The sequence below is a fragment of the Cebus imitator genome, unplaced genomic scaffold, assembly GCF_001604975.1.
Source record: "Cebus imitator isolate Cc_AM_T3 unplaced genomic scaffold, Cebus_imitator-1.0 Scaffold23, whole genome shotgun sequence".
Taxonomy (NCBI): Eukaryota; Metazoa; Chordata; class Mammalia; order Primates; family Cebidae; genus Cebus; species Cebus imitator.
In genome coordinates this window covers 2,150,094-2,175,119 of record NW_016107338.1, presented here as the reverse complement: position 1 = coordinate 2,175,119, position 25,026 = coordinate 2,150,094, and the positions used below count along the sequence as shown (strand labels likewise).

General features: G+C 41.0%; 1 protein-coding gene across 27 annotated transcripts in view; it reads left to right on the top strand.

Moving 5' to 3' along the window:
* DYSF (dysferlin) overlaps positions 1 to 25,026 on the top strand; it is a 231,859-nt gene that overhangs the window by 165,474 nt on the left and 41,359 nt on the right. For 10 of the 27 annotated variants that reach the window (XM_017521989.2, XM_017521987.2, XM_017521983.2 and 7 more), the window contains one exon: positions 21,933 to 22,031. In XM_017521989.2, the coding sequence (XP_017377478.1) occupies positions 21,933 to 22,031 (99 nt within the window). Of the gene's footprint in view, positions 1 to 225; positions 289 to 19,933; positions 19,954 to 20,586; positions 20,603 to 21,932; positions 22,032 to 25,026 lie in introns of all 27 variants that reach the window. The other 17 variants (XM_037736130.1, XM_037736135.1, XM_037736134.1 and 14 more) reach the window with 3 other exon arrangements.

The window sequence follows — 25,026 nt, the reverse complement described above, 5'->3', positions numbered from 1 at the left end:
CCCATTCTCCAGATAGGATGCTGATTGAGAGAAGTCAGGGGGCTTGCCCAAAGTCACACCTCTAGTGAGGTGTTGGAGCCAGGTTTGTCCAACTTCAAAGGGCATGTTCACCCTGGAGGAAGAGCAGAGGGTACCCGGTCAGAGAGTGCTGCCTCCTGGGGACTGTCAGCCTTCCCTGAAGTGGATTCTCTAATCCTGTTGCTAACCAGCACATTTCATTTGTAGCTTGCAGACGGTCTGTCGAGCTTGGCCCCCACTAACTTGGCTTCTCCTCCATCCAGTCCTCATGTATGTATTGTTTACTTATTTGTGGGCTTTTTTTTTCCCTTGTGGGGCTGGGGGTAAGGGGGTTAGGAGGGAAACAGGAGGAAGAGTGGGAGGGAAGAAAGAAGGTATTTCCTGAGCCCAAGCAGGAAAGTCGCCTGTCTTTGCCTCACTGTAAAGGAGGGGTGAGCGAAAGCTATGGAGTGAGGGCTCTCAAATGGACAACAATTGACCTCCTGGGATTCACCTTAATCTTATTTACTTGTGTGAAGGCTGGGGCTTAGGTGGGGCTGCATGGGCCAGTGCAAACAGGGGAATCTCTCAATTAGACTCTGACTTCTGGAGCAGGGGACCCCAGCAGCCTCTGTGGCAGGCTGACTTTCTGTGCTCCTCCCTGAGGTGTGAAGGGCGTGTGTGACCCAGGAACCCTGCCTGGCCCCCTCCCGGGCTAAGAGGTCTGCTTGAACCAACAGTCTTCTCCTGCAGTCCCCGGCAGGGCTCTCTTTCTGCTTGCCTGAGCGGATGCCCTAGGTGTCATCTTTCTGGGCTGTGGATTCCTCTAGGAAGATGACTTTAGTGTCTAGCCTTCAGCGTATGCTCCTGAAGTCCCATGCTGAGGGCCAGTGGGGCGCCTCTCATGAGCCAAGATTGCACCATTGCGCTGCAGCCTGGGCAGCAGGGCGAGACTCTGTCTCAAAACAAAAAAAAAAAAAAAAAATGAGGCATGGAAGTATAATTCTATCAAATGTCATTTGCATTTATTAAGATGATAATTTTATTTTCCATTGTCTGTTAATATAGTATAATTGTGCTGTATTCCTGGGAGAAACCCAAATCGGTCAATTGGTAGTTTACTGCAGTTGCAACCTTCTTACCTAATGCAATCAAATAGGTAGTCGGTTGGCTAATTCAAAAAGTTGATTAAATAGGGACTTATTAAAAGTCATACAGATGTACCATAAACATTTTGTTTTTAACCATATCGATGTAACTTCATTTGCCAATCATTCGACATGTGCCAAGCCCTCTTTCTGAATTTGGATGTGCTGACTTGAGTGTCATGTCATCCTTTTGGTATAAATCATATCCAAAATGTATTATCTAGGATTTTTAGCTTTATGCTTATTAAAGTTTGATGAGAACTTAACGATACTTGCCAAAAAAATCTGAGTGTAGAGTCCCCTCAGAGTTCAAGATGCCCTTCCACCTTTTATGTTATCTCACTTGTACTTGATCTTCAGCATTAAAAAAAAAAAAAAAAATTAAAAGCAAGCCAGGTGTGGTGGCTCATGCCTATAATCCCAGCACTTTGGGAGGCCGAGGTGGGCAAATTGCTTGAGCCCAGGAGTTTGAGATCAGCTGTGGCAACATAGTGAAGCCGTCTCTACAGAAAATACAAAAATTAGCCAGGCGTGGTGGCACATGCCTGTAGTCCCAGCTACCCTGGAGGCTGAGGTGGGAGGATTGCTTGAGCCCTGGAGGATGAGGTTGCAGTGAACTGTGATGGCATCACTGCACTCTAGCCTGGGTGGCAAATCAAGACCTTATTGCAAAAAGCAAACAAGCAAACAAACAGCCTCACTAAAACACAAAAACCTCAAATTAGTTTTCGTAGATACAATGCTCTTCCTTTTCATATTCAAATTTGATGTGTTTTGAATGTATCATTTGTTTATCCAATTACTGTATCAGTACAGCTGGCATAAACAGGTCTGGGGGGAAACACAGTTAACTGTTGGCAAACACCCAGCTCATCTTCTGGAGCTGCAGTGGGCATCCTAGAACAGCTGTGGACAGTCAGTGGCTCTGGACCTCAGGCAGATTGTTGGCAGACAGGACAGATAGCATTTGTTAATCCTGGCTAAGAAGTTTTAAGTAGAGCGTCTATTATATATTATTGAGTTAGATTTGCTACTACTTAGGATTTTTATGTTTCTATTAATAAGTATTACTTTTAGGTTGTCTTTGTTACACTTTGATATCAGGGTTGTACTAGCTCTTTTAAATCTTTTTCAGGTGTTCTTCTACTTTCTGTGCTCTTGGACATGCTCTAGGCATGAGAATTATTGTTGCTGAAAGGCCCCAAAATACACTAGAGCCACTGTTTATGAACTTAAATTATGCCATTTGGAAATTACATGATACAAATGTTTCAATAGTCTGGCTTTATGTGCAAAATGTGTAATAGTAGGAAACCTAGATTTAAAAAAAAATGACCGACAATCATGTAATTTAAAAGGTGGTGAAATTGTATCTACGGTTTAGCTAATAAACAGGATAGCCATCCTCTTTTCTTGAAAATGGTGGTATATGTTTTGAATTATAGAAGATTTACAGGAATGCATATTTTATATAATTGTATAAGATGCAACTGTCTTGTATACATTTGTGAAACTGGGCTCAGCACATTTTCTGGGAGGGGATTCTTTGATCATTTTGTACTTCTTCAATCAATTTGATAGCTTAGATGTCACCAGATACTGCCTGTTAACATTGGTATACATTTGTACATATTACTATAATAAAAGCTTTGTATCTATTCTGTTTTCATCCTCATTGTTAATTTTATATATTTATGTTATTTCCCTTTTTTATTAGGCTTCATATCATTTCATCTATTTTATAGTTGTTTTCCACCCAAAGAACCAGCTCTTTAAAAATTCTGCTGATATTATAATAGATTAGTTTTTTTCATTTCTAGATTCAAGTGGTTTTTAAGCTCTCTCAATCTGGAATTCCTAATATATATATTTTAGGTATCTTGGGTTATTACTTTATCTCTTTCTCTCTCTCTCTTTTGTTTAGAAAAGACTGTTAAAGGGAGATATTTGTCTATATTTTCTTCTAAAAATTCTAAAGTTTTGCTTTTCACACTTAAGTCTTTATTTCACCTGGAACTGATTTTGTGTGTGTGTTAACTGTGAGGTAGAGATTTTTTTTCTCATGTAGTTAACCAATGAATTAGTATCATAATAGGATGACCTATCCTTTCTCATTGATCTGCAATGACAGTTATGCCATTTATTGGGTTTCCATATAAGCGTGGGCTATTTGTGGGCTCTCTGTTCTGTTTGGTTGGTCTATTTGTCTTTTCCTGGGCTAATACTTCACTGTCTTATTTACCATAGCTTTCTAATAAGTCTTGATCCCTGATAAGGAAGTACTTTATTCATTTTCAGAAGTATCATTGCTATTCTAGTCCTTTGCTTTTCCACTTCAGTTTTAGAATCAGCTTGTCAACTTAAAAAAAATTTGAGATTTGTAATAGAGTTATAGTGAATATCTGGATCAATCTGGGGAAAGCAGACATTTTTATTATATTGTCTTTTAACCATGGACATAATATATCTTTTGATTTATTGAGGCCTTTAATGATAATTTAATTAATTTTTATAACTATCAAAAAAGTCCAGTACAACTTTTATACTTTAGTAATTTTATACATTATTGTTCTTTTTACTTGAATTTTTTAAGGTACATTTTCTAATTAGTTTTTGCTTTGTATATAAATGAAATTGATTCTAATATACAGATTTTATATCCAGAAACTTTGCTAAACTCTCTTATAAATTATTCTGGCTTGAGAATTCTCCTGGATTTTCTGTAGACTTAATCATATAATTTGTGATTAATCACAGTTTAACTCTTCTGTCTATATTTTATTTCTTTTCCTTTATAATTATTTTCTTATTTTATTGCCACTGACTAGAACCTTCAGTTGAATGTTCTATGTGCTTGGTTATAGAGTATTCTTTTCTGCTCATAATTTAAAAATGAATGTTTTTGTTTTACCACTGAGCATGAAATTTATCTGGTGAACCTAGTTACCTGTTAGAACCTTATAATTAGCTGTTTTCTCATGAATGTTGTTCAATTTTATTGAATGTGTTTTAAGTATCCATTGAAGTAATCATATAATTTTGCTCCTTTAGCCTGTTTATGTAGTGAATTACATTACTATATAATATATAATTATATAATATATTAATATATATATGTTAATTAGATAGCCCAAGATATCTAAAATATATATAACAGGAATTTCAGATTGAGAGAGTTTAATATATACTGATAAATATATCTGTATTAGTACTGAAACAACTTTGCATTTCTGAAACAGTATAATCTGATCATGTTATATTATCTTTTTTTCTGCATTGTTGGACTCAGTTTGCAAACATTAAGTTTAGAATTTTTTTTGAATCATTTTTTGGAATGATATTGGCTTAAAGTTTTTCTTTTTCATACTATTTTCAGCTTTTGGCATCTAGATAATACTAATCTAATAAAATGACTTCTGTCGTGTAGGCCGTTAGATTGGCATTGCCTGTTGCCTAAATGTTTGGTAAATTCATTTATAAAACTGTCTAAACTTTTTTGGACTATTTAAAATTCCTGATGCAACTTTTAAAAATGTTTATAGGACCTTTGAGATTTTCTGTTTCTATATGAGTGACTTTTGGTGATTTAAATTTTGTAGGATTTATCTATTTCTTCCTAAAAATATTGGTGTAACATTTTTCATAATAACCTCTTAATTTTTCAAAAAAATTTCTTCTCCATGTAGTTATGCCTCCTTTCATTCTCAAGATTATATTTTATTCTTGCCAGAATTTGTCAGATTTTTTCAGTCTATTCAAAGAATCAATTTTTAATTGCTCTTCTCTATTATTTCCTTATTTTGTAATTTATTAACTTCTATTTTATTCTATTTTCTTTTCTTCTATTTTGGGGGAGTTTATTATATTTTAATCTCTATATAAACATTTAAGGCTATAAAATTTCCTCTCACTACTGCTTTATGTATCTTGTAGGTTTTGACAAGTAATATTTTTGTTATTTTCCATTCTGAGTATTTTCTGATTTTTATTATTTATTTATGACAACTAAAATTGTCTAAAAATATGTTTTTTGGAAGTTACTGACTTATATTTTAAGTTATTTTTTTGTTATTGATTTCTAGGTTAACTGGAATGGTCTCTATGATCCAGAGAATGTAGTCTGTGTGTAATGATATAATACTTGGAAATGGCCTGACACTTGCTTTATGGTCTAGTTTACATCTGTAACTGTCCTGTGAGTGCTCAAAAAGAATGTGTATGTCCAAATGTCTTTTATATTTAATGTGCATTAGAACAGGGTTGTTAATTGTTGTTCAAATCTGCATTTCTTTGGATTTTTGTGTGTGTGGTTTATCAATTTCTGAGAGAGATATAAAAGTATTCTGCTTTGATGTGATATTTGTCAGTTTCTCCTTATAATTCTACGTACTTTGATGTATTTGATGCTCTTTATATTTTTCTCTCTTTATAGAGAATTCTTTTTTCTTCCTGGAGAATTGAATCTTTTAACAATATGTAGCAAGCCTCTGCCCATCTCTGTCTTTTAAAATCTCTGCTAATGAGTTTTTCTTAATGTCAGTTTTGTTCATGTTAATATAACTACCCCACTTTTCTTTTGGTTAGTATTTTCCTTGTATGGCTTTTTCCATCTTTAAACTTTTAACTTTTCTGTCTTTAAGTTTTAGCTGTGTCTCCTGTGAGCAGCAAATAGATTCTGTTTGTGTTTACTGCATTCTGACAATCTTTACTAATATATTTGAATTTATTTCTGCCAGCTTATTTTGTATCTCTATCAGCCCTTTTTTGATTAAAAAATTTCCCTCTTTTATCATCCCTCCTCCTTGTTTTAGTTGCAAAATTATACATTGTTTCTAATTCTTTAGTGATTAGTTTGGAAATTTTAGCATGCATATTGAACTTAGCAAAGTCTAAATTTAATTGATATTTATATATTTCTTTAGAATATTACAAGGAACTTAGACTGTTTTAACTCTAATCACCTATCAATTTGCAAGTTTTTGTACAATATTTTAGTTTTATCTTTTTAACCTACATTTTTAAAGCATTGTTATATTTTAAGTAATCATTTTTTTCTTTTAGTATATTCACATTTACATCTATATCTATATCTGTATATCTGCCATCTTCTTCATGAAGCAGAGCCTATTCAAATTCCTATAATTGGGGTCAGTTCATTATAAACTTTCTCACTTTTTAGTTGCCTGAAAATATTTTTTCACCCCTATTTTGGAGATAATAGTTTCACTGACAGTTATTTCTGTCAGCACTCTCTTCTGGCTTCCATTGTGCCGTTGTTTTCTTAAATCTGAGGACTTAAAAAAATCTTATTTTAAAGTTAAGTTTAGTTTTGACTGGGTGCAGTGGCTCATGCCTGCACTTTGGGAGGCGGAGGCAGGCACATCATTGAGCCCAGGAGTTCAAGACCAGCTTGGGCAATGTATCGAAACCCTATCTCTACAAAAAATACAAAAAATTAAGGTACATACCTGTAGTCCCAGCAACTCGAGAAATTGAGGTGGAAGGATCACTTGAGCCCAGGAGGTTAAGGCTGCAGTGAGCCATGATTGTGCCACTGTCCTCCAGCCTGGTCCGCAGAGTGAGACCCTGTTTCAAAGAAAAAATAAAATAAAATAAAATTAGTTTAATTTTTAAAAGATGTTATTTTTATTAGTTCTGAGTGGTTCTCAACCATTATCTCTTGAAATGTAACAGATTTCCACTCTCCCATCTTTCTGGATCTCTGATTGGATGTAGAAAGGACCTTGTCTATTCTTCATGTCTGTTAAACTTTCTTTCATATTATTTATTTCTTTGGGTTGTACTCTGGCTAATTTCTGAAGATGTATCTCTAGTTCACTCAATCTTTAGTGGTTTCTAATATGCTACTTTACCCTATTTATTTAGTTTTTAGTCTTAAGTACTATATTTTTATTTCTAAAAGTTTTATTTCCCCAATCTGCTTGTGTGTGTTTATCTTTGAAGGTCTCCTGTCCCTTTGACATACTTTTAATGCCTTTTATTTCTTTAAACAGTTTTTCTTTAAAGCCTTGTTTTTGACTATTCTGACTTCTGTTGTCTGATTCTGCAGTTGGTTAGCTCTAGCTGGCACTTGCTCATGGTGCCTAGTTCCTTATGTGTTTCACTATTTTTGATTGTGAACTCATGTTCCTTGGAACTTTATCTGAGAATTCTTTGGGGCCTGGGTGGAAGTTACATTCTTTTAGAGAGTTTATGTCTTTACTTTTACCAGATGTCTGAAGACACTATAAACTCAGATTCACTTAAAACTAAATGTTCAGCGTGTGGCTTTTTGGGTCCCCTAGTTAGTATCCATTTTGACTCCTTATTTCTCTGGATTTTTCCTTTCTCATTTGCCCTTAAGGATTTTCTTTACGTTCTCATCAGCTCAGCCATACATTTAAAATGGATTTTAAAGATATCTTGTCTGTTAATTTAGGTGTTCTTACTTGGAGGGTTTCTCCGGTTGTCTACTTTGTTATTTTGCTCAAAATCCTTGTCTTTATTATAGGTTTACATTTGAAGTCATGGTTTTCGTCATGCAGGTTTATCTCCTTCAGGGTTGTGTATTATAATTTCTTGTTTACAGTTTCCTCTTAAGATTTCCTATATATATACATGAGCCATTTGTTTTCTTCTGTTTTTTACTCAACTCTTTAGCATTGGGAGACATTTGTCTTGTCTTCAGATCGCTTTCTTTCTTTTGCCCTTAATATCTTCTTTTTCTCTTGTGTTTATCCTTCCAGAGAGAAATCCTTGCTTGTCAAGTACTGGGAGCTCAGCTAGATTCTTTCCATAAATTCATGGCCCCTTCTAATCTCAAACTCAGACAAAAGAAAGAAGGAAATAGTTTCGTTTTGCAATAGCTACACGATGCTAGTTAGAAATCCAGCAGAGTGGGAGAAAGAAGAAGGAAACTAGGATCACAGGCAGCTACGTGGGGCTGTTCTTCTGGGCTGAAGAGTTTATTTTCTATGTTTGTTATGATAGTCAGGGGTTAGCTAGGGTAGGCCAGAGCTGCTGTCCTTACCAATGAACTCCTATATAGGAATTTCTAAAGTAATGGAGAGTTGACCCTCTCCCACCAGGCAATGTGTTACTTTAGGGCTGAGTGAATCCTTAACCTTGTGGGTTTACACATCCGTTGGGTCAGTTTTCTCATGCCTAGGTAGATGCTTAAACTTACATGAGAAATATACCTACCTGGGGCACGTGACCTTGGTGGCTGGTCCAGCCCATTGTCTCCCTGTAGGCTTAGTGAATGGGAAGGCAAATTGTGATTGGTAAGAGTGAGAAATCAGAATGAGCAGAGATAGTTCTGTAATTTAAACTTTAGTGCCAGCTGACCAAGACGGCCTGACACATCCATCTCCAATGGTAGAGGCAGTTTAGTCCCTAAGCCTAGGCTCCCTCTCCCCTGATGGTGCTGGTGTGGACACCTCTCAGAAGAAAGCTCCCCTTATTCCTGTTTGCCTGTTGTTCCAGGCCTGATCAGTACCTTTCTTCATGGATATACTCTTTCTCTGGATTAATACATTCTTCCCACTTATGGTTAAGGCTTAGTGTCAGAGGCATTCTTCCCATTGAGATGATTTTGCCTCTCCTTGCTCTCACTGACTATGAAGTTATTTCATGGTCTGATTCTCCAAGGGGAGCCCTATTTCCCTTAATTCCAGGTTTTGGGGGGATGCGGGATGCCTTATTGCAGCTCGTGAGTACTGACACAATTTATTCTGAGATGTTGAAGCAAAGGATTTCTGAGCAAAGGAATCAATTACAGGGTGTGGCTCCTAAGTGGGGAAGCATTTTCAGAAGGCATCCAAGGCAGTTTGTCTCTGAACTTCATGGTTGCACCTCTGAACTTGAGAGTTAGAAGGGGGTAGGATTTTAACTTTAGTAACATTCATGGTTTTACCTGTACTTTTGTACAGATCAGATATGCTAATTAGGAAGACACTTATCTTTTCCTTAAAGTAGGTTTCCTAAGGACATGTATTTGGCAATATTGGTTTAGCAAGAATTACTGTATGAGCTTGAAAGTAACAAAACTGTACTTCTTTAAAAATATCTCCTGATCAGAAGTGTTGCCGGCGCAGCCTGGCCTCCCCCCACTCCCATTAGTTCTGATTAGGGAGGTTTGATGCCCGTCACTAGTGTAATCTGGACCTTCCTTTGTGACTCATTCTTTCTCTCATTTTCTCAGAGCAAATACAAATCGCCCATCAAATGACAAGTGAAAGCACAGGGGAGGCGAGGAGAGGGAATCAGAGCCGAAATCTGTTAGCTATTTGGAGTAATTGGTTATTTGCTGTGTTTGCTGGTTGGGAAGCAGAGCACATACTTCACGGTCTCTCCTGTTTCGGGGGCTGGAGTCACCCTCCGATATTGGATCCTCGTTGCCAGAGCCCTTGGCTCGGGGCGGCTTTTCCCTGCTTGGCATTCCTGTGGTCTCCTCGGGGGTACACCCCTCCTCCCTTGCTGCACACTGCAGGGGGGACAGCCTGGGTGAAACTTGTCTGGCAAACTCCAGGTCCCCATCAGGGAGGAGGCCCTAGCTCCCACCATCCAGCCCTCCTTGCCTCCGCCTCATCCTGACATAACCCCTCCATCACCCCTGCCCCAAGAGGTCTTCCCCCTGGTCCGAGAGGGATCTGTTTTCCCATCCAGAGAAAAAATGCTCATCTCTTCCTAGAGGGATATTCTTGGTTTCCCTTGGAAAACTGCAGCATGGGAAACTCTCTCTGAGGTCTAACTTGATGTCTTTCTATCCCTATCGGTTCTATGCATTGTCTGCTCCCTAGCCTGGGTCGAAATAGTGCTTGGAAGTTGGTGCAGCACTCACTGCTGAGCACAAGAGCCCTCTGAGTGTGCTTGGTGAAGCTTATTAACCCACCTAGTATCTTTAACTCTTCTTTGAATTAACCAAGACACAGGAAGTCAGAGCAAATTAGCAACAAGTTCAACATATAAAATACTTGAAAAGTAATGTGATTTTGTGTACGAAAATGCACGCAGTAACTAGAAAGTAGGTTGATTTTGGCACATAGTAGGCTCCCCCCAAATCCTCTTAAAATTGAATTTAGGAGAGCTAATATTAGTGTCTGTAGCTTGATGAATGCTTCTGCAGTCCTGGGAAGGCCTTCAAAAATAGTTTTTCTCTTAAGTAGTTGGAACTCTTGTTAAGCAAAACTGTCTACATAAGCAGAAGGAAAGATAAGATATGTTGCCCAGGCCCTATTGGAATCATCACAGATTCTGAATTAGTGATGTTTTGTTTCTTTCTTCCTATGTTTGAAGAGTCTGGTGGAAGCTTCCTTCGTTCACCTACTGGCAAGGTTCCATTCCTGTAGGCTTTTTGCATAGTTGAATGGGGTCATGCTGCCCTCAGAGAACCCAGTCATGGGCCCCCAAGGATCTATCTTAGCCTCCTGCATTGAGACAGCACCAGCAAGCTAGGGTTCCCCACAGCTTTCTGACACTCTTTGAGTCCCCATCTGAAGCAGGCCAATAGTCAAGTGATGAGATCCCCTGGCCATCTGTTTGACTTTACTGGATTTCAGGCCCACAGATTCCCTGGGCCTTTGGAAGCAGTTCAACACTGTGGTTAAAGGTCTTCACTTCTTTCCCACCTCTGCTGATCCAGAAGTCAGAGTAAGCGGAATAATGATCCCCTCCGCAGACTAGGAGGCTGGACTACAGGGAGTGTCAACCAGAGGTTGAAAGCCCAGTGTTCCACTTGTGGAAATAATTAAGGCACTTTTGTTATGAGTGTGTAGAGTTCTGCTGAATCAACCTGGTGGCTGGCTGTGGGCATATGTCTGTGTGGCTTTGGGGGGCATCAGTGATTTAGTTTTCGTAGGGCAGGGTAGGTTTGAAGTCAGGGTATCTGCATGTCTGGGGGTTTGTCTGGTCTACATGTAGGCATGAGTACTTTTATGTTATATATGTGTTTGTATTCATGTGTGCATGAGTACATATTTCATTTCTTAAATCTCAGGACATTAAAGAATTAGAGGAACCTTTATACCATGTCCAGTAGAGCTATGGAGTAGCCATACTGGGGATCAAACTGATGACACTGGTAATATCAATAAGAACATTTATCACAGTAAACTTTACAGGTTACAGAATATCTTTGTACATTTACTCTGAGTCTTAAAGTAACCCCAGTATTGGGTTGTTATATTATTATTATCTTGATGATGATGTACTAAGAGGGAAATTACTTTCAGCACAGTCTAGGATGTCTGTCTCTGGGTTGACATAGGCAAGAAAGGCCTACTTAAAATTATAAACAATAATGAACCACATTTTTTTTTTAAAAGAGTTGGGTGTATAATTCTATATAGTGACCCAAGGTTTGACATTATAACCTTGGTGACAAATGGATTTGACACAGAAACATGTCTGTTTGATTCAAGTGGTCATCCTGGGGAGAGAAAACAAGTTCTGTACCTGCCCCCTGTCTCCTGAGTCAGAATTATTGTTGCCAGTTTTTCTATCCATGTTCATGAAATGTGTCAGGTCTACTGAATGATAATGGGAGATTAAATATTTGGAATGTACCATACTGATTTGGGTCTTCAGGGGGATTAGGGTGCTCATTAGACTGGATCAAGACTGGAGAAAAACATCTCTGTTATTTTGCACTGGCTGCCCAGGAACTGCATGTTGGCTATTAGCTGAAACTAGAGAGGCTTCCAGTCCATGCCTTGATCAGACTTACTGGGTTGGCTGACTGCACAATGAGGGGCCTTGAACCTTGAGCATGGGGGAGTGATGTTTTAATGGCCAGACTTCTTGTTAAATCCTGAGGTGACACTTCAAATGTCAAATCTTTTGTGTTTCTTTTTCCTCCTTGCCATGTTCCAAAACTGGATGCTTAGCTATTGCAAAATGAGGTAAAAAACAGATTTGGAATGAGAAAACATACCACCATTTCCCTTTTGGAGCTTTGGAATATGGGATTCCATTAACATCAGAGGGTAGTTGGCTTTGGCACCTCTGAGTTCAGACATGGAATAGCTGTCCTGTTTTTTTGTGGGGCTCTTTCTTATGGGTGTGCTAACTTATTCATGAACTTCCTGGGGAAGAGGAGGGAGACGTGGGCTTGAATAACTCCATCAGAAGCCGGATTAGTGAAATAGCAGGAATGATATTCTCAAGTCACATCCGTGAGTGTGTTAAAAATATAACTTTATTTTTCTGTAAATCAACTTAATCTCTCCGGTGAGCCCACATTTTTCCTGATGGCAGGAAAATCCCGGTAATCTTCAACATTTTAGGTTTAAACTTAGGCAGTCTGGGCTTTCTGTCTTCCTCCTTAACCCCGGGAGGCAGGTCAATTCTGGGTTGGGCTTCCATAATGTCATGACCTCCGCAGGGAGGGAGTCCTGGTCACCAGTATGTGTCCACTGTGGTATTTAGAGACCCACTGATTTCTGGCACACAGGCCGTATTGCATCTTCTCATTTCAGCCCCTAGATCCTTCTAGGTTTCCCAGCTCTCTCTCTCTCCACTAACTTTCAAGCCCTTTAGCAGCTCTCCCTTTAGCAGCTCTCCTTTTGACACTCTGGGGTCTACGGGAAATGCCAACGGCTTAGGCTCTGTCTCCCATGACACCCATGCAGCCACCTCTAGTTAACTGCCCCACATCCCATTCCTCTGGCAGCTTCTGGGTGACAGCTGCTGGCTGGATCCCCAAAGTTATGGAGGGATCTCTTCCATATACACTTGGGAGCTGACCTGGAGGCAAGGTGTGCGATGCCTTGTCAGAAACCATCACGAGTCTCTAGTTCTTGCTTCCTTTCTCCTTCTAGACTTTCATTTCTTTTGCCTATGATGGGGAAAAACTGGCTGGACAAAACATTCTTTTAAACCTATTATTTTAATGGCACAAATCAGCCTTTGTAAGCTTAAAAGCTAAGGATCACCCCCTGTTTCCCCACATTCTGCTGTTTAGGCATTCCCGTATCCATCAAATATTGACAGAACTGCATTTATGTGTCAGGCAATATTCTATGTATTGAGGTTACGGATGTTACAAAAGATAAGGGGGCCGGGTGTGGTGGCTCATGCCTATAATCCCAACACTTTGGGAGGCTGAGGCGGGTGGATCATTTGAGACCAGGAGTTTGAGACCAGCCTGGACAACATGATGAAACTCCATCTCTACTAGAAATATAAAAATTAGTAGAGTGTGGAGGCACACACCTGTAATTCCAGCTACTTGGGAGGCTGGCGCAGGAGAATCGCTTGAACCTAGGAGGCAGAACTTACAGTGAGCCAAGATAGTGCCACTGCATTCCAGTCTGGGTGACAGAGCAAGACTCTGTCTCAAAAGACTCTTTTCAAAAAAAAAAAAAAAAAAGATAAAGGGCTCTGCCTTCATGGAGAAGGAGTTACAATGAACAAATATTAATACCTACATAAAATCTATGGGATATCAGATAGGGATAATCACTGTGGAGAAAAAGCAATGAAGGGGGAATAGGAATTGTTGAGAGGGGGCTGTGATTTAAACTATGACCAATAACGAGGGTGAGACTGAGGCTGCGCTGACATCAAGACGAGAAGGAGGTGAGGAAATGGCTTAGGGATCTATAGAGGGAGCAGAGTTCCTGCCAGGGGAAGGAACTCTGAAAGTGTTCAGGTGCTGAAAGTGTTCAGGACCAGGAAGGCCTGTTGGCAGCAGCAGCATGAGTGAGGAAGAAAGTACAAGGATGTGAGGTCAGGGAGGTGTGGGGGCCCTGTCATAGGAGGCTTCAGAAGTTGTGGTAAGGGTTTTAGTTTTATTCTGGGTGAGCTGACAATTCACTGGCGGGATTTGCATAGAGGGTGACAGGATCCGATGCACATGGCTGTTGGGTTGAGAATGGATTCAGGGAGCAGGACGGCAAAGGTAAAGGCAGGGAGGCCAGTTAGAAAACTGCTGCAGTCATCCTGCATGGGATGATGGGGCTGGACCTGGGTGGTAGTGATGGAGTGGTCTGGTTCTGAAGATACACTCAGGTAGTGCCAACAGGAGTGACTGATGGATTGAGTGTGGGTCATGAGGAACAGGAGTCAAAGGTGACTGCAAGGTTTTCGGCTTGAGCATCTGGAAGGAAAGAGCTGCCATTTGTTCATATGAGGAAGGGTGTGAGAGGAGTGGACTGGGCAGGGATGTTCAGGGTAGGAATCTGGACTTACCTTTGAGACGCCTATCAGGTGTCCAGTGGGACATGTCACGTGGCAGCTGGAGTCCTGGGGAGGCATCCAGGCTGGACAGAGCTCAAGGTGGCACTCATCAGCATATGTGCTATTTAAAGAGCTAAGACCCAGGGGGAACCCAAGGGAGTGAGAATGGCTAGAGAGGAGGGGCTCAAGCACCGAGCCCCAAGGCACTCAGATGGCCAAAGTGTGGTTGACAAGGAGGAGGCAGCAAAGAAGACTGCGCAGCTGTAGGTGGCGAGTGGGAGGACAGCACTGTGGTGCTCTCGACAGTGGCGCTCTGCAAGGCCAGGGGAGGTGCTTCAGGAATGAAGAGTGACGACTGCTGCCAAACACTGCTCTTGGATTGATAATTGAGGCCTGAGCCATTGGTGAACTTGACAAGAGTGTTTTGAGGGAGGACAGAGGATGGAAAGATAAGAATTAGAGTCAATAAGTGTGGACAACTCTTTGTGGAAGTTTTTCTGTAAAGGGAAGAAGGTAATCAGGTGGAAGCCAAAAGGGAAATTGTGGGCAGAGAGACAGACATATTCTGTGAATAGTGGGGCACCGGTTCCTATGTTTGAATGCTGGGTGGAATGACCCAGAGGGGAGGGATGTTGGTGACACAGGAGAGGGTAGGGAGAGTCATGGAGTGATGTCCTTGAACGGGCCAGAGGGGATGAACCCCAGGCATGAGGGCAGAGGTTGGCCTTGGGTTGGGGTGCTAGCCGAGCACCCACAGGAGCAGAAGGGAAGATAGCACATGGCATGGGTGCTGGTGGGGGGTTGGGGAAGTCTCTTCTGGTTGCTTCAACTTTCTAAGAGAAAGGAAAAGGGACACGGGCTGAGCCTGAGGCCAGGGAGGAGGTGCTAGAGGGCTGAGAAGAGGGTGAGTGTGGCAGATGGTGTCAGGAGAAGGGGCGGGTAGAGGGCCAGGGAAACAAAATGGGGTGCTGGGCGGCACTGAGCCTCCTTGAAGCTTTGCCAGGAACTTGGTGTGAGACCCAGCAGACTGATTTCATGGTTTCCTTCAGCCACATTTGATTGTGGGGGGCTGATGAGAAGTGAAGAAGAGCTGGATTTAACCCCAGGTGGGGCTGGCCAGAAGTACAATGGAGCAAGAGAGGTGCAAGGAGTTTAGAAGAAGGAAAGGGCGAGGGGGTAACAAAGCACTGTAGGGCCAAGAAAAGATTAGTTCATATGTAGATTATGATTCTGCCACAGGCATAATTGCTATTAAAGGTGCGGGTGATTGATTAGAAGAGGGTTTACCTGTGCAATGCAGGAAGAACATGACCGCAAAAGTCACTGAGCAGGTGGCCAGCTGGCGTGGCCAGGAGGAAGGTCACAGGCCATTGGTCTCAGCAGCTGTGAGTCTGCTGGGGAACAGCAGCCACCAGACATCGTCTGGAACTTTGAAGGAAGAGGGAATTGCAGCCAAGAGGGGAACTTGGGGAAAACAGAGTAAGATTGAGGTCCTGTTGGTAGTAAACAGCTTGTTCTATTAAAAAAAATTGAACTCTTATTTCCTTAGAAACACTTGAGATTCCTGCTTTTATTCTTTTGTTTGATGCTGTCTGCTTGTATTTGATCATTTGTTCTTTTTAATTTTAGCAACTTTATTGAGATAATCATGTAAATATAGGTTCTTATTTAAAGTGTACAATTTAATGGTTTTTAGTATATTAACAGAGTTGTGCAACCGTGACTGGAATCCATTTTAGAATATCCTCATCACTACAAAAACAAAACAAAACAACAAAAACACCCCAGTGCTGAAGAGCATTTATTCTTTACAATAACTGTCAAGTTAATATTATTTTCCATTACAGATTAGGTAAATTGAGTGCTGGAGAGGTTAAATAGTGAGCGGTCCCTCCCAATCCCAGCCTCTGGCAACCACTAAATATTTTTTGTTTCTATATATTTGCCTATTCTGGAACTTCATATAAATGGATTCCTACAATATGTGGTCTTTTGTGATTAACTTCTTTCACTTAGCATAAGGTTTTCTAGGTTCATCTATGTCATAACATGAATCAGTTCTTCATTCCCTTTTATAACCAAATAATGTGCCAGAGCAAGGATATATCACATTTTTTTTTAATCTATTCATCAGTTGATTCGTATTTGGGTCTTTCCACCTTTTGACTATTACGAATAATGCTGCTTTGAACATTCATGTACAAATTTCTGTATAGACATAAGTTTTCATTTCTCTTGGATATGTACCTAGCAATGGAATTGCTAGGCCATATGGCAACTCTATGTTTAATGTTTTGAGGAACGGCCAAACTGTTTTTCAAAGTGCCTGCAGCATTTTATATCCTCACCAGCAGTGTACAAGGGTTCCAGTTTCTCCGTATCTTAATCAACACGTATTATCTCACTCTGTGATGATACCCATTCTGGCAGGTGTGAAGTGATTTCTCATCGTGGTGTTGATTTGCATTTCCCTGATGTCTCATGATGCTGAGCATCTTTCCATGTGCTGTTGGCCATTTGTATATCTTCTCTGGAGGAATGTCAACTTAAATCCATTGCCCATTTTAAAATTGGGTGATTTGTCTTTTTATTATTGATTTGTGAGTTCTATGTATATTCTGGATACAAATCCCTTATCAAACATATAATTTGCAATTTTTTTTGAGATGGGATCTCATTCCTGTTGCACAGCCTGGAGTGCAGTGGTGTGATCTCGGCTCACTGCAACCTCCACCTCTTGGGTTCAAGTGATTCTTCTTCCTCAGCCTCCTGCATAGTGGGGTTACAGGCACCTGCCATCATGCCTAGCTAGTTTTTATATTTTTAGTAGAGACGGGGTTTCTCCATGTTGGTCAGGCTGGTCTCGAACTCCTGACCTCAGGTGATCCACCTGCCTCAGCCTCCTAAAGTGCTAGTATTACAGGTGTGAGCCACTGCGCATGGCCGATTTGCAAATATTTTCTCCCATTCTGTGAGTTGTCTTTTTACTTTATTGGTAGTGTCTTTTGAAGCATCTTGCTGTTGTTATTTAAAATTTTCTAATTTTTAAAGTTATGCAAGGGATACTTACATACAATGAAAAATTAGAAATTTTTGAGTTATACACAAAATAAAAGGGATAAAACATGTAAAATTTTGCCATTCAGAAGTAACCGCTATGAACATCTGGGGTTTAGTCTTTTTGATAAAATGAGATCACATTATTTTTTAACCCTTTATAAATCTCATCAGTTGGAGTAACTTTTCATGTCAGCAAATATATTTTTACAGCATCGTTTTTAGGTTTTATAATGTTTAATCATATGGATGTACAGTTTATCCAAACAGTTCCTAATTGTTGGATACTTAAGTTGTTTCCATTGTTTCCCTATTTTAAATGAAGTAAAATCTTTATATATATCCGTGATTACTTTATTTGGATAGAATTCTAGAATAAGATTGCTGTGTCCAAGTGCATGCTTTTTTAGGCTATGGAAACGTGCAGCCAGTTTGCCTTCTGGAATGACTGTGACCATCCGTACCCCACCAGCAGTTTGTAGGAGATTAGCCCTTGGCCAAGAAGCTAACGAGGTCCATGCAACAACAGCAATATTACTACTCTCAGTAACAGCGATAAACACTTACATTGCATTTATGTGCTAGGCACAGTTCTGAGCACTTACATATATTGACTCATTTATTCCTCACAATAACTGTCAAATTGATACTACTGGTTTTCCATTACAGATAATTGACTCCAAGAGAGGTTAAGTAGTGACCCAGTGTCACCCCACTGAGCGTGACAAGATTTGAACACTGGCAGTCTAGCTTCTGGGTCCTGGCTCTCACCCACCCTACTTTACTGCTTCTTGATGACCATGTCACATGAAAATTATCGGCAGAGGGACCTATATGTGCAAAAGCCCAGACAGGAGAAAGCCTGATACTGTCAAACACGATGCTGAATATTGCTTTAAAATATTCTTCATAATGCCAAGAAACTTCTTTTATTCTTAATTCACAGAGAGGTTCATTCCGGAATAAATGAGAAATTCTAACCTCTTAAACCTCCCTTTTTTGTTTTTGTTTTGCATCTTATAAACCAGGGGTTGACAAATTCTTTCTTAAAGGGCCAGGTAGTAAATGTTTTAGGCTTGGGGGACATAAGGTCTTTGTTGCAATGACTCAGCTCTGCAATTGTAGCTGAAAAGCTGCTACGGAAGATATTGATATTCAAATTACAAAACTAGGTGGCCAACCAGTAGGCTATAGTTTTCAAACCTCTGCTGCAGGTGATCCTGTGGGTTTTGTCTCCTGACTCACTGATGCTGAGCCACTCTTGTATTCTGGAATAATCCAGCTTGACCAGGCCAGACTGACTGCTGCCATCTGTTCCTCAGTGTTTTATTTAGGATCTTTATGTCTCTCTTCAGGAATGAGATTAATCCATGCGTGTGTATGCCGCTTTGTTAAGCTTTGCTTCATAAAACAAATGGAAAAAATTTTCATCTTTTTCTATGCTGTGGAACAAACAATGATTTAATCTTTGAAACACTCACTCATAGAATTTCCCCCCAAAGAAATGGTCTTGGCCTCATGTCTTTTCGTGGAAGTAGTTCATCGAGATCTTTTCCACTTTCTTTTTTTTTTCTTTTTTTGAGACTGAGTCTTGCTCTGTTGCCAGGCTGGAGTATAGTGGCTTGATCTTGGCTCACTGCAACCTCTGCCTCCGGGGTTCAAGGGATTCCCCTACCTCAGCCTCATGAGTAGTTGGGATATAGGTGTGTGCCACCACACACGGCTAATTTTTTGTATCTTAGTAGAGATGGGGTTTTACCATGTTGGCCAGGATGAACTCAATCTCCTGACCCTCGTGATCTACCTGCCTTGGCCTCCTAAAGTGCTGGAATTACAGGCATGAGCCACCGTGCCCAGCCCCCTTTCTTTTAAGGTTATTGATCTCTTCATGTTTTCTACTACTTTTGAATCAACTTTGGCAATTTTTATCTTTCTGGAAAATCATTCACTTTATCCACATTTTCTAAGATTTTGTCATTGGGCTCAGTCTCATAAACCTCTTAATAATTTCATGTTCTACTATAATGTCTTTTTATTTGATTTTTCTCATTCCTAATGGTATATCTACTTTTAAAAATTAGATTTGATAAATGCTTATCTATTTTAATGATCTTTTGAAATCTTGCTCTGGGGTTTAATTATCAATTGTAATATTCTCCTTTCTAATATGTTCATTTCTATTTACAATTTTCTTTGGTCTTTCTACTCTTTCCAGTTTCTTGAATTATCAGGTAGTTTATTTTCATTCTTTTTTTATAAAAGCAAAAACACTTAAGATAATTTTTTTTTTTTTAATACCCGCTTAGGTACAACCCATACATTTTGGGACATATATATCATATTATTGGTATTTCCTGAGTATCTGAAATTTTAGTTTTGGTTTTCTCTTTGACCCATGAGGGCTTTAAGCATATACCTCTAAATCTCCAGAAGGTTGATATTTTATTTAAAATAGTTTTATTGCAGTATGGTCAGAAAATATGACTGATAGGGGTTTCATTTCTGGGACTTTACTGAGATTTGCTTTGTGGCTTTTTATTTTTTTTTCTAAGTGCTCCAAAGGTGCTGGGAAAGAAGGTATATATTCTGTTTTTAGTATACATAATATTTGTCTGTTTAGTTGTCATTGTTTATGGTATTATTCAGACTGTCTCTCCGAATCTTTTGGAAATTTACTTGGTTATTCAGGTTTGAGGGAAGTGTAATACCTTCCCCACAATTCATGTTCTTGTCTTTTCTTTGTACAGAACTCACTGGTTTGTTGTCTGTCTGTGTCTGACTCTGAGCCTGAGTTATAAACTCAAATCTTTAAGCATTTGGACTGGGAAATAAAAATAAAGATTTAGGAGAACTCAACAGCTAAATTGGGTTCCATTCTAACCATTTCTGCCTAAGTGTCCACATTCGCCTGTGTGCTGGTGTGTGCCTCTGTGTGTTTCTGTGGGGGTATATGTGTGTTTCAGCATAAACATCTCCCTTGGACATGACTGTAAGTCGGTTCTTCTGTGTGTGGGTCATTGTGTGAATTTGATATGCATATCTGTATATGTGTGTCACCCATAGCATCTTTTTCTTTAAATTGAACTTCAGACATCAAGGCTTGGGCCTGCCTTGTTTTAAGCTGACTTTTTCTAGAGTAGTTACAAGTCAGAAAGCTCTGCCACACTGTACCCTACCACCTGACCTTGTTTCCTCTCTCCTGGCTGCAGAAGACCCTCCGGGTAAGTGGGTCTGGTAGGATCTGGCTGCACATTCAGCCCTCACTCTGTTGCACGTTCCCTGCGTGGTGTGTCTGGAGACCACCTGGCCACACAAGTGGTGTTAGGACTGTACTTCCCGGATGGGTAGAGACTCGAGAGCCTCATCCTACCATCTCCCTAGGATGGAACCCTTGGCTGGGCTCCAGCTTGTGTTCACCCTTAGTAAGCCAGCGCTCAGGGCACTTGACTTTAGTTTGAAGGAGTCACCAGCATTTCAGAAACTCTGTGATAGATGTTCAGCTCCCATTATAGAATTAGAACAGGCTACTGGGAGATCTAGCCTATCTCATACAGAGGAGGAAAGCAAGCTCCAGAATGAGCCCTGAGGCCATGTCCGTGGGTCTTCCCACCAAACTGGATGAGCTCTAATGGTACAGGTGGGCGCAGACTGAGTGCTGGGACCTGGGTGGGCTTTTGTGGGGGACTGACCATCCACCTTCAGGGAGCTTGCTGACCCTCCAGGTGACAGGACACACCACCCTCCAAGACAGGACACAGCTGAAGGAATATTCTAGACAGCAGAGCTAAGAGGGCCTGCAGACACACCATGTGCAGGAGGAGTTAAAAGGTGGGGCGGTCAGGACTTGCCACAACAGGCCTGTCCACCTTTTCCTGCAAATGGGAGTGGTGGAGGAAAGATGCAGTTGTCACACGCTTCCTTTCTTCTCACCTAATACTTCACATTTGGCAGGGTCTTTGGAATAAAGGGTACTTAGTGTTTGTTGATTTTCAGGGACTCTGCCTTGATTTGACTCTGGGGAGGCTGAGTGCTGATTTCCAATGCTTCCTTTATTGCCTGGGTAGGGAGGCGAATAGGCAGAATAGATAAAACTCTTTTGGTTCTGAATTTCCCTGGGTCTACTGCAGTTTATTCATAAAGAATACATTACTGACATTTTCCCCAAAGAGTGATGCTATGTACCCTCTGATTTTGGCCTCAGTGTGCCATGTCCCTCGGACACAGGAGGTACCAAGTTGATTATGCCCATTTCACAGAAAGGAAAAGGGAGGCCTGAGAGTTTGACAGAAACGTACATGCTTGGGGAGCAGAGCCAGGGCTAGAGCCTCCGCCTCTCAACACCAACCAAATGCTGACTCCTCCTCTTCAGTCTGCACAGCTTTTGGCCCCTGGAGAGGCGGAGGTTTCCTCTCTCTGCTCCCCCAAAATCACCCTTAGGAAAGCCTTGTGGTCCAGAGCAGCCAGCAGCAGAGGGAGGATTTCCAATTCTGCAGGACCCTACTAGGCTAGTCCTGTTTCTGAAATGGTCTCTTTCTACCCACTTTCACTTAGGAAGAAGAGTTCATCGATTGGTGGAGCAAATTCTTTGCCTCCATAGGGGAGAGGGAAAAGTGCGGCTCCTACTTGGAGAAGGATTTTGATACCCTGAAGGTGAGGCCTCTCTTCAGTCTGACAGTCGCTGTGTGCATGTGCTGGGCAGTGGTAGACACAACAGGAATAGAGCTCGTGCAGTAGATCCATTTACATTTGTCTCCTCATTCGGTGTCTGAGACTGATGAATGCTGCTGGACCAGCTGGGTGAGAAAGCCACCCACCGATTTACAGCCAGAAGTGAGTGTGGGCTGTGGTAACCAAGTACCAAAGTGTTTAGAGGTGAAATGATCTGCGTTAACGTGCCGCCAGCTCCCCTAAAATCAGGGAGCAAGCTAGATGTTGTGGGTGGCCCCCTGACCAATTTTCAAAATAGTCAACATTATTAATATTGCATGACATTGAAAATGGTTGAAGCTTGGAGATGGGTATGCAGGGATTTGTTGTCCTATTCTGTATCTTCCAGTGTTATTTGAACTTTTCTATGATAGAAAATTTCTGTTAAAATAAAAAGAAAGTCAGCTTGGGAATGTACCCCTGACTCCCAACTCCTGCATTTGGGCCAGAAAATTACCTACAAATCTGAAAATACGGGAAACCCTGTTTCTGTGGAAAAAACCAGAAATGAGTCAGCCAAATTGTGGTATTTTGAGGAAATTATACAAATATAATTATGCTTTGAAAAAGTAGGCTACTTTTTAAGAAGATAATCAGAGGTGACTCTGAAATTACTCCTTAAAGGAGTAGCATGGTCTCCTGGCTAGGGTTGCCAGTTAAAATTCAGGATGCCCAGTCACATTTGAATTTCAGATTAACAATGAGTAGCTTTTTAAAATATAAGCATTACTTCAAATATTGCACAGGGCATATTTATTTAAAAATTATTGGTTATGAAACAGGAAAAGTTCCCTATTTCCCTTGCAGGGCATGCAGTGGGGATGTGGCTTGCTTCAGTGCCCGCTGCTCAAACCTCTAGGGGAGCATACAGAGGAGCAGGTTGTGGGGCTCCGACTCCACAGCAGTGTCCAGGGGTGAGTGTGTACAGCTGAAGCCCCAGTGGGTGTGTGTTACAGGGTGTCCTTTCAGCTTAGCTGTCGGTAGGCAGCTTGTATTAGTCAGCTCTTGTGTTATTGCAAAGGCAGAGGGCTTTCTGTATCCCGGGGTTTCTTGCCTTTGTGTCCTGAAATAATTGGATAACACGTGGGCTTGGAGAATGAATGCAAGGTTTTATTGAGCGGAGGTAGCTCTCAGCAGACTGGGGAGCAAGAAGGGAGATGGAGTGGGAAGGTGGCTTTCCCCTGGAGTCGGGCTGCTCAGCAGCCTGGACTCTCCTCCCACCACCCCAACCAAACTCTGCATTGTTCTGCCAGTTGATGGCCTGCCAGCCTGCTGGGGCCTGTTGGTGTGCTCCTACGCCAGTGCGTTCTTTTTGACATCCCGCTGTCCGTGTGGTCTTCTGCTGGTGTGTTCCTCTCCATGGCCAGCCACTTGTGTCTCTGCCTGCTAGGGTCTCGGGGTTTTTATAGGCACAGGATGGGGAAGTGGCAGGCCAGGATGGTCTTGGGAAATGCAACATTTGGGCAGGAAAACAGAAATGCCTGTTTTCCCCTAGGTCTTTGGGCACAGGCCCGGGGGTGGAGCCCTTGCCAGGGACCCCCCTCTAAGCAGTACTTCCCTGTTCCCTTTCTGTATCATTTATTTGAAATTCAGATTTAACTAGGAATTGTGTATTTTCACTTACTAAATCTGGCAGCACAACTTCTGAATTATAAATGGAGGAGACTCTGTACCCCGCAATGACCCCCCAGGCTTGAAGAGGAGAAAATGAGAGATGGGCACAGGCTGTTAGACACATAGGAATGTCCCCAAGAGCCCTTTGAAGGAGACTGGTTGAGAGTGAGTTGAAGCTTGTTGGGGTAGTAGGTGGCCTGGGCTTTCAGGTGATTCTGTTGGAGCGGAGCCTGTGCTAGGCATTCCAGAGGGCAGTTTCCCCAGACAGCAAAAGTTGTCTCTGCTCTATGGGCCTGCCTGGTGAATTGTGCCTGGAGACCTGGCTGCTCAGCGATGAGGCACAGGCAGTAGCAGCCGCGATCCTCAGGCAGCAAGTTCTTCCTTGACTTGGTAATTGGGTGTGTGAAGTTGGGCAAAGAGACAGAACTATTTGTGTAGCAGGAAGAAGGTCTGACACATTAGGTCTAGCATGTGGTCCTGTGGCCTTGCCAAAAGTCAGACAACCTAAGCAAGAATGAAGACTCCTGCCAGGGTGGCCCATGGCCCAGGCCCCTTGCTGCTCCCTCAGGTGCGGATGCTGAACTGGCACCCAGCCCTCCCGCTTGACCTCTCTGAGGAGGTCTCAGACAGCATCAAAGTGAAAATAGACTGTCCAAAGCAAAATGCGTTCAAACTATTTCTAGGGGGAAACTAGACCTGGAAGAGACACTAGTTCTTTAAGGATAAGTAAATGGAAGAAAGCCACCACCACCAACATGGGTCTTTGAAAAATAGCCTGCCACGTTATGGAGAGAATGGAGGTCACCGTGGGTACAGGAAAACAGATTTTAGAAATCGCTAGCATGGGGGACGAAACAACTCATAATCTAAACAGAAAAATATAGGAACAAAGGACACAAGCAGAAAGCATTAAAAACAGAAGTCATAGAAACATACAGAAGAAAAATAATAAAACATCTTAATGTTCCTAATTAATAAAAATGGAGTAAACTCCCCTTTTAAATGATAAGGACTCTTAGACTATATCAAAAGTCAAAATTATTGTACTGTCTTTAAAAGACACATTTAAGACAGTACAACTTAGAATGGCTAAAAAATAAATATTTTGGAAACAATATTTTAGCAAACAAGGTTAAGTGTAAACAAAAGGAAAACAATTTGAAGTAAAATAGCAAAGGAAACAAAATAGAATGTTTTATGTAAATAAAAGATGTACATCTCAATGAAAAGACTCAAATGTTTATGGATAGAATAGTAAAGCTTAGAAATACTTAAAGCAAAAATGGATAAGAATATATAAACTAATATCTCACACGGATAAAAG